Below are 10,147 nucleotides of genomic sequence, written 5' to 3'. Positions count from 1 at the left end.
GAGGGATGATGTGTCAGGGTGACTTCCTAGGTGCACCAGGGGCTCAGTGGCCGAATGGGGGAGCCCATGGATACCATTAAGCCCTATCCTACTGTTTTCATGTGGACCTGAGGGCTCTCCCAGGAGTGCACCTACTAGTGGGTGGGGCTGTGCCTCCTGCGTACCTGGTGGGGCCCAGCATTTAACTGGCAGCTGGATAACCTCCTGCGTACAGCAGGCTGAAAAGAAGAAAGAATGCCTCCTGCCCCTTTGAGATGATGGAGATTCAAGACAAGTAATGGCATTGTAAAAGTAGAGCCCTGAATCAGAAAGGTGGGTTGAAGAATTTTAATCACTCAGGACCTGGGTGTCAGCAGGAGAACATGGCTGAGCGCTCAACCTGAGAGGCTGTGAGAATGTGGGTAGTTCTAGAAGTCAGTCAAGGGAGATATCGCCTTCAGGAAAACCACACGTGCCAGATAAACAGCCAGAGTATCTGTCAAATCAGCATCATCCTCAGAGAGAGACTTTCAGCATGAGGTGTCCAGAGTCCAGGAAAAGCCTAAAAAGTGCAGGACATCACGTGTTGCTGGCAGCCCTTGGGTTAAAAGCCAAAGAAGGTGGTTCTTAAACAAGGTCCCAGGAAGAGCAGGAGCTAATGCTGATTCTTCATCAGCTGAATGAAGCTCAGTGAGGCTGCATGTGTCAGCTGCAAGTGACCCAGGGAAGCTGGATACCTCTTGGACTGTGCATCGGTGGAACTACACGTTAATAAAGAATATGTGTATATTCCAAACTCATCAGATTGTGTACATTAAGTATCTTCAGCTTTTTGTATGTCAATCATACCTCAATAAAATGATTTTTTTAAAAAAAAGAATATGTACGTGGATTTGTGTGTAGCTATAGCTTCTAATATACCCTCTAAATCAACCCAGTACCCTGGATTCCCATGTTAACACCTTTGGTTGATGGCTGCTCTCTTTGTCCATCCTGAGCACCCCACAGTGGGCCTGGTAGCTGAGTTTAACCTGGAACCTGATGACCTGCCTCAGTGGCCCTGGGACTTCCCAGGATCCAGGGGGCTTGAAGGCCTGGGGAAGAGCCAGGCATCAGTTAAGCTTTCTGGCACTGCTCCAGGCTGAGTCCCTCCCCTCTCCCGTCTCCCCAGTCTGTTCCTGTCCCAGCTCAGCCTGAAATTGGCCTGCTCTCCTGCAAGACTTCTATTAAAGGAGTCTTCTGCATATGTTCAGAATGGATTTCAGCCTCACTCCTTAGAATCTCCTAAACATCCTACTCTCCAGCTTATATGACTTCACAGACGGCAGAGCACTCATTTCTGGTGTTGTCTTCCATTCAAAGATTGGACAAGTCCAAACACTTTTGTCCTTTGTTGCTGAGGTTGTGCAGGAGAGAGGAGATGTGAGCTATAGTCTGAACAAGCTGATGCAATCCAGCTGTGGGCTCTTTGGCAAGTCATTTTGCTTCTCTGGGCCTCAATTTTATCATCTGTAAAATGTGAATGCTGTTTCAGATGCCCTCTGAAGTCTTCCAGCCCTACCATTCTGAGATTCTGGAGCCCGCTTTGGCCCAAAGAAGAGGCTCAGAGGTCCTGTCCGTCACCCCACAATGCCCAGGTGGAGGTAGAGAGGGATGCGTGCAGTGTCAGGACAGCAGGGAGGACTCTGGGCCCGATGAGTGCTTTCCCTTCATGGACTTGGATTAGAGGAGTGCCTGTTGGGTGGGGCCTGGCTGGAAGGAGTGAGACAGTCTCCCCCAGGCCTCCCCCTGCCTGAGTGGTTGTCTCACAGGCTGTTACGTAGCTCTCCTTACGACTTTCCAGGGTGGGGCAGGGAAGGGCAGCTGGGGAGCAGCTGATGCAATAGGCAGGCACAAGCCTGTATTCTTCGAAGACTAAGCAAAAGTTGGCTGGGCTGGGCCCGGCCAACCGGGGCTGCAGTTGCAAGGCCCTGCCCTTTGCAGAGCTTCAGCTTCCTCTTCTCTCCTTATAGCTGAAATGCGGTTCACTGACTGGTCATCAGAGCCAGTAACTGATACTTTGTCCATTTACCCCGGTGCTCTTTAACCTGAAGCTGAAGAGAATATCCTTGAGCGCTAGGAATGAGGACATGCGTGAGTATATACACACACCACACACATACCATGCCCCCGCCGCATACAGTGGGGTCATCCAGAGGTAAGATAGTTGTTTTGAGAATCTGCTCCCACCAGACCGTGCTTCCCACGAGCTCTTCCAGGAGGAAGTGGATCCAGTCAGAAGGATCAGAGAGTGTCAGAAGATCTGGAAATTTCCTCTATATAGCCAAAGCCTCAAAACATGCCCTTGGGAATGCCATTTCTATTCAAGTCCCCATCTATCAAATATAAATGAGACTCTGCGCTACTTTTCATATCCCAGGGACCTGGACGCCCAGAACACAATAACTCTTATAATCTTTTAAGTTAAAAAAAAAAAACAGAGTCTGAGAGGGAAAAAGAGAAGGTGCATCAAGTCTTTGACAAAGGAAAACTGCCAAATATTGCACTCAAACTAGCTTGATGATGAGCAACTATACCTCCATCATAAATTGCAAAGAACTTTGTCTGACTAAACCTATGTTTCAAAACTCTACATTCCCTGCAAAAGGCTCAAGAAGGAAAGTCAAAGTAAAATTAGGCCCTACGTCACTCATAATCATCATGATTTACTTTACTTACTATGTTCCAGGTCCTGTGCTAAATGATTTACATGAATTTTCACATTTCATTCTCACGGAAACCCTATGAGGAAGTCTATTATAATCCCCATTTTACAGATGCAGAAACTGAGGCACAGAAGTTTAAGTAAGTTGCCCAAGGACAGAGGGCTAGTAAGTGGTAGAGCCAAGGTGTTAACCTGGTTCTCCTGAGTCTGGAGCCTAGGCTGATAACCATCTGAAAAACCCACATTTACAAATAGAAATTTCAAGAGGGATAGAATCCTTCAAATCACAAAAGGATTCGTCAGAATGTTCTCTACACCCCAAATTCCTCTATAGCTTCAGTCAATAGAATCCATAATTTTATTTTCTGGAGTGTATGTCCAAATTTTAAGGAACATATTTTTTTAACAACAGATAGACTTTTGCTCTTTGGGAGGGGTCACTCCTAGAACGTTCATCAAATCAGTTCATTCTGTTAATAGTTAACGACCGACTTACTGTCTTATTGGTACTGAATACATTTAGAAAGGAGGTTTGGGCAAGGTAGTTATACTTTAAGTATGAATTTTATAATTATACATTTGTATGTATTCACACATAATCAAATTTAATCAAATGGACAGCCTGAAAGGGTGAAATTGTAGTGTTCTCATCGTGGTGCAGGAGTTGGGGGCTTTCTTCTTGAATTGGCCGTCAACTTGATTTATAGATGTTTTATCTCATTAACCTTAATGTCATGGAGCTAATTAGTAACTCTGGAAACTGCAAAACACACTAGAAGCAGTCCCGTAGCTCTTTAACTTCACCGTGCGCCAGATTAAACTGGACCCAATTATTCCCAATCACAGAAGACATCTTTTGAAAGGCTTTGCCTCCTTCATTTGGAATGGCTTACTGGAATGAAAATCAAGCTTGATGTGGATCTTGATTTTCCTTTTGGCCGCACACCACGTTACATCAAAACAGTCTGAATCCTTCAAAAGCTCTTGCTTCACAGAGAGACAGGCATATGCACATTGCAGTAATTGCCCCTGTTTGGGTAAAGTCGTCCCAGGACCCTGTGGAGGGTCCCGAGGATCTCACTGCCTGTGTTCTGCCTGCTGGTGAGCATCAGGGCAACACGACGGGACCCAGCCCTGTTCAGGAGGCTGCTGTCTTGAGGATGGAGAAGGTCTCTCAGGTACTAACAGTGCTATGGGCATCCTTTTCCTTCCCTTTTCCTCTTCTTACTTCTGGAACCAAGACACTGAGGCAGAGGTTGTTACAGCCTTTCTTCCCTTCTAGCTTTCTATGGGAGGATTCTGAGCTGCTTGCCTTCCCCGCCCCCTCCCCCGCGCGCCCCCCTCCCCCTCCGCCTCCATTTCTTATGGCTGAATTAGATGGTGGCTAGGATGCAAGGATGATAGACATCAAAGAGGCTAAATTAATCTACATAAGAAAAAGGGGGAAGCTACTCTCTGGAGAGAGAATGGGCTGGGTACGCTGTTGAGTGGGACATTGGGTGAGAAAAATAGCCATTTTTTCAAGAAATTTCTCAAAGATTTACATGATTTTTAAGGCATTTGGAGTTTAACTTACATTTCTTTTGAAATGGATACCATGTGAAGATGGAACTTCATAAGGGAGAAAGAAGGCTCAGTTTGTTTGTTTCTTTGTTTTGCTTTGATTTTTTTGGCCATGGGCAGCTTGTGGGATCTTAGTTCCCCAACCAGGGACTGAACCCGTGGCCTTGGCAGTGAAAGCGTGGAGTCCTAACCACTGGACTGCCAGGGAATTCCCCCTTTTTTTTTTTAAGAAGGCTCATTTTATTCAAGTTACATGTCAAATAATTTTCTGGAGAAAGGAAAGCGATTTGGGTAGAAAAATTCACGCTGATGACTTGCAACAAGGTTTTTTGAATTTGCATGGTCCTTGAACAGGACTGTGAAGTGTGGGAGTAGTAGGGAGCGGCCTGTGATGAAATATTATCAGGGGCGGATCCTTGGATTTGTGGGTGAAGCTGAGGTTTCCTTTGGGGTGATTTCACATGACCAAACTCCAATGTTGGAATAGGTGATACAAAACTTTAATCTCTTTCCTTGGTTTAGTTTGAAAATGGACTAGATTGTTAACATACAGACAAATTTTTGTGTGGGGACTTGCTCCTTAAGTGCCAAACTGATGTTCTAATGCCGCTTCACATGTCTCCCGGCTGAGTGACTCAGCCCTGGCCTCATGAACCCTCCACAGGCTCTCCCTCCCTCAGGGGTGCAGGTGTGTCCCCACCTGGGTCAGAGGCCAGGAAACTAACCACAATATCCTGGCTAGAGACATAGGCTTCTGCCTTGGAGGCAAAACAGGGTGAAACACAGGCAGGCAGGATCCCAAACCACAGAAGCTCAAGTTAGGTCATCTTTGTGAACATGACAATTCACTGTCTCTCTTGGTCAACAAAAAGAAACACAGACCCATTCAAAAATGGTTCTAAAGGACTGAGAATATGCATAACTATGGCAGCTTGACATTGAATGCTATTCCAAAGCAACTGAGAAAGTTAAATAGCCTTTCTTTTCACAAGCCAAGAAAGGTGCAGTGATACATTCACACCCGTCTGTAGCAGGACAGTCAAGTACAGGAGTTTAAATCACTTTTCTGGCAGGCAATGAGTACAATGTTTGAGTTCATGTTCTCTCCTCACATGCACCTAGCAACTTGGGGGACTGCATGCTGGGCAGGAACCATCCTGCTGGGAGATGTTGCAGACATTCACAGGATTGTCCCTCTGTGGGACCCGCCTCTCTGGAACAGTTAGAAATTACGTTGAGGATCAGGTTAGGGGGGAGGAAGCCATGATGGAAAATTATTGTTCCTTTGAAAGTAGTTATTCATGGAAACTTTGCTATGACTGGTATGGCCATTACCGTGGTCATATCATTTTACCTTAAATGTGGACCCCAGTCCAAGGCGGAGGTAGATAAGCCCTTGGGAATGCACAATTACTACTTGGTTCGCTAGCAGGAATTAAGCAAATGAAATTGATGATAAAAATGACATTGCTTTAGAAGGCATGCTCTCATGTTCACAGTATATTTAGAATAATCATTAGGAAAAGGGGCCTGGTGTTTTGAAGAGTCTGTCAGAAATCTTCAGCCCAATTTGTTCCTAGGACAGGATGAGAATGGATTTACTTCAGTTGAAATCCTAACTTCTATTGTCAGGATTATGCAGGAAGTCTGGATAATGCTACACATAGGAAAAACAAAGAGAAACACTTTCTCTTCTAGACTGGCACCCCTGAAGACTAGGAATAAAATCACTTCAGCTATGAATTACTGAGCTGTTCCTCTAAGGCTAGTTAATAACGAACACTGTTTGTCCTTTGGAGGATTTAATATTTCCCCAACCCACAAGAGCCATACTGGTTGCCTTTGATCCTGGGCTAGGTCTTACTGACATCTGTTTTTTGTTTTTTGTTTAATTAATTAATTTATTTTTGGCTGCATTGGGTCTTTGTTGCTGTGGGCGGGCTTTCTCTAGTTGCGGCGAGCGGGGGCTACTCTTCGTTGCGGTGCTCGGGCTTCTCATTGTGGTGGCTTCTCTTGTGTGTAGAGCACAGGCGCTAGGTGCACGGGCTTCAGTAGTTGTGGCACGCGGGCTCAGTAGTTGTGGCTCGTCGGCTCTAGAGCACAGGCTCAGTAGTTGCGGCACACGGGCTTAGTTGTTCCGTGGCATGTGGGATCTTCCCAGACCAGGGCTTGAACCTGTGTTCCCTGCATTGGCAGGCGGATTCTTAACCACTGCGCCACCAGGGAAGCCCCTGACATCTGTTTTAAACAGAGGAAAGAGGGGAGTATTAGAATAGATGCTGACTGTATTAAATTCTACCCCTTATGTACATGCTTGAGGCAGCTTCATGGAATCCCTCCTCCAGACCAGATGAGTTATTTCTGGAGCTGGGGCTCCTTTGGCCACCCATACCCCACTGGTTGGCTCAGCCCCTGCTTCTTGTAGCAGACCTACTTGAGAACACCAGAGTATTTCTTGGCTACATTTCCATATAGCCTTTTAATCTTCACAGATGAGACAAGTTAATACACTCCTACCTCACATGGCCATGAGTTCTACTCTGGGCCAGCATCAGGACCAATCCTGTCCTGGGCAGAGGGCTAGAAAGACCTTGATCCCAGAAGTTGGCATCTAGTCATGATGGTTACTGGCCCCCACTCTAGCCTCATACCCTGGCCCTAGAAACTGGACTCTTACCTCATCCATTCACTTGACAAACATTTATTGAGCACCTACTATGTGTCAGGCCCACAAATATGGCAGTAACTAAAACAGAATAAAATACTCACCTTTCTCTAACTTATACTCTGTTTTAAGGAACCGAGTCTTGTGTTACCATTCCCAAGTTTCAACCTTGGTTCCCTGATCAGGAAGTCACTTCTTCTAGAACAACCTTTCTCAAACTTCAGTATGCATACGAATCACTTGGAGCTGCAGATTCTGATTCAGTGGGTCTAGGGTGGGGCCTGAGATTCTGAATTACTAACAAGCTCCCAAATGCTACTGCTGCAGCTGCTGGGGATGTTGCCTGGATTACGCTTTGAGTGGCAAGGATGTACAGCCAGTAGCACCATCGGTGAGTCTGTCAGAAACACAGAATCTCAGGCCTCACTTCAGACCTCCCGGCTGAGAATCTGCCCCTTGACAAGATCCCCAGGAGTTGAGAAACCATGATCTAGAGCAGTGATTCCCAAAGCACAAGCATCAGAAGCACCAGGTGAGAATTATAAACTACCTGGGGACCGCCCCCATCCCTCGCTGAGTTGTCTTATTGGGTGGTGAGCACCCCAGGTGATTTGGATGGATACCAGGTTTGAAAACCTCAAAGAGCATTTTCAGAGGGCACTTTCCTAGGCTCATGGGACCTCACAGTGAGAAAAGCCTTAGAGTTGACCTGACGATAATCATCTGAGATGGCAGGCTCCTCTGAAGTGACTGTCACACAAGTCCCAGGTAAGAAACTGAGGCCAGGTCCTTGTGCAGGGTCCGTGGCTAGTACACGGTGGGGCCGGGCCTTGCTCCAAATTCTCCTTCCACCGCAGCCACCCCAGGACTGCCTCTCCTTGACCACGCCCCCAATCTTTCTCTCCTCCAGCCCCTTACCGTCAAACCTCCACACCCTCACAGCTGCTTTATTTCAGCACCCACAGTTGCCACCCTCTCCCCACCCATGTCACCCATCAATCAGACCACACGTTTAACTGGTTGACTTTCCCCAAAGACTGATTCTGCCAGCCCCTCGATCACGTTTTCAGCTCTTTGGGGGAGGTGCAGTGCGTGGGTGGGAAGGGTGTTGTCTGCTGACCTTCCATCCATCTTTCAGGAAGGCAATTAAGTTTCCTGCTCTTTGTCTTCTGTTTCAGCCCCTCTTTTGCTAAGTGTCCTGCAGCCTTCTGGAATGTATGTGAGCACCTCCTCTCTGCTGACAGCTTCAAGACTTCCTCGTTCTTTCAAGCTGGCTACGTTCTCCCCTCCCCTGCCTACACAGGTAGGTGCCACTCACCGTCAAAGTTAAATGGACACACCTGGAACTTATGGTCTAAGGTAGGGGCCTTCTTTCGGAGTCCACAGATGCCTAGCCCAATAATGTAAAATCCTGAGTGTACACTAGAATCTCCTAGGGAGCTTAGAAATCCAGACTGTACTCAGATCAATTAAACGAAAACCTCTGGTGGTGGGAGGCAGGCACCAGTGGTTGACAGCTCTCCCCAGGTGATTCTGACGTGCAGCCAAGGTTGAGAACCACTGGAAAGTCCAGGTAAAATTGTTTCCGGATGGGCATATGTGCATTTGGTGGAAAAGCTAAGCCATAGCCTTTAGCAGATTCTCAAAGTCTTCAATGATACTTTTCTCCTTACCTTTCTCCCCCTCAAAAAAGGCGCAGTGACTGGTCTAAGATAACAAACAAGAAGAACTTACCAGTTATTACAGAAACACCAAATACTTGTGTTAACTAAATAAACAGGCACTAACATGTAGAGCAGCAGAAGTGCCTATTGTTGCTTCACAAGTGAAGGGGACTTGGGAATGTTGTGTTTGGTGGGACGGGAGAGGCCCTGCCTCTCTCCCACTTAGCCAGGAAAACCGTGTGATTTCAGATGCTGCCACTACAGAGATCTGATCACATCACTTAACTCCCCTGTTGCCCACAGAACCAAGGCCAAACCCCCGACGATAACATACTGGTTCCTTCCTTCCTGGTTACCTAGCCCCAGGCATCCTTTCTAGTCATTGCGTTCATTTCTTCACACACTCTAGCCCCAGAAGGATGCTCACTGCTCATTTTTTTCGACACCTCTCTGCCTTTGCTTCTATTCTTCTCCTGGTTCCTCCCACTCTCCCTGTCTCAAGTAGACATGGGAGGGGAGGTAGGATTGAAGAGACGGAGAATGACTGGAGCAGGGTTCCCTAGTACAGAAGGTGCTCAGTTCATATTTGTCAAAGTGAGTGGGGCAGCTGCCTTGTGTTAGGAGCTCCTACTGTTGGGGGTGGAAATATACGGAGATTCAGAAGCTCTGGCCCTCAGGGGACTTAGATGCCAGCAGGGAGGCAGACCAGTGATCCGGGTGCAGGACACATAATAGGTGCTCTTAAGATTTGTTCTTTTCCTCCATCTACTTCCCTGGGTTAAGAATCTAGGTTAAACGGCTGTACCTTCTCCCAGCTGCAGAAAGAGGATGAGTGCCCCTCCCATGAGGACTATACCCTTTCCATTTGGGCTTCCAGGATGATCTAATTGTTCTTCACTTTAGTAAGGCACAGAGGGCTCATTATGTAAATTCAAGCAAACATACACACCCCAGATCATGAATTACGTCTGTATTAATAAACATTTTAATTAACACTTACCAACTGCCGACGAAGTGTGAGGTGTAAATAACACGTGGATGCAGGTTGAAGAAATGAGACTAGAAAGCCACTGCTTCCTTTCTACTCCATTCAAGAATTTCAAGAAACAGTGTACATGCTTCTCTTTTAAAAAGTAATAAGTTCTGAAGCCTGAAACAATCAACAATATACAAATACTTACCATTGTTTGCCATTTAAATGTAAATATTTATTAATAATTTAACATTTGTCTTTTGTTTGTTTGTTTTGTCTTTGGCTATGCCTCGTGGCTTGTGGGATCTTAGTTCCCGATCAGGGATTGAACCTGGGCCCTTGGCAGTGAAATTGCGGAGTCCTAACCATTAGACCGCCAGGGAATTCCCAGTAATTTAGCATTTGTATGGTGCCTCTCTTCTCAGGCTTATTCATTCATTTATTCAACAGATATTTAATAGAGGCAGCAGGCATTGTTCTAGGCACCAGAATACAGCAGTGAGTGAATAAGACAAAATTCCTGATCTTAAGATGTTTACATTCTGGTGAATGAAGATAGAGCATAAGGAAATCAACAAGTACACAAATAATATTAAATG

The 10,147-nt window shown here is 46.2% G+C and overlaps 1 protein-coding gene across 2 annotated transcripts in view; it reads left to right on the top strand.

The window, feature by feature from the left end:
• Positions 1-1,997: 1,997 nt before the first annotated feature.
• The window catches only part of MRPL33 (mitochondrial ribosomal protein L33), an 84,481-nt gene continuing 76,331 nt past the window's right edge, over positions 1,998-10,147 (top strand). The window contains exons 1-2 of one of the 2 annotated variants that reach the window (XR_012325774.1): positions 1,998-7,679; positions 8,090-8,214. Coding sequence is in view for 1 of the 2 variants with exons in the window: in XM_073791489.1 (XP_073647590.1) it covers positions 7,640-7,679; positions 8,090-8,214 (165 nt within the window). In the remaining variant the exon portion in view is untranslated. The remainder of the gene's footprint in view (positions 7,680-8,089; positions 8,215-10,147) is intronic. The other variant, XM_073791489.1, reaches the window with a different exon arrangement.

Source organism: Tursiops truncatus, chromosome 14 (genome assembly GCF_011762595.2).
Source record: "Tursiops truncatus isolate mTurTru1 chromosome 14, mTurTru1.mat.Y, whole genome shotgun sequence".
Lineage (NCBI taxonomy): Eukaryota > Metazoa > Chordata > Mammalia > Artiodactyla > Delphinidae > Tursiops > Tursiops truncatus.
The sequence above is the reverse complement of the archived record's forward strand: the minus strand, read 5'-3'. Positions and strand labels throughout refer to the sequence as shown.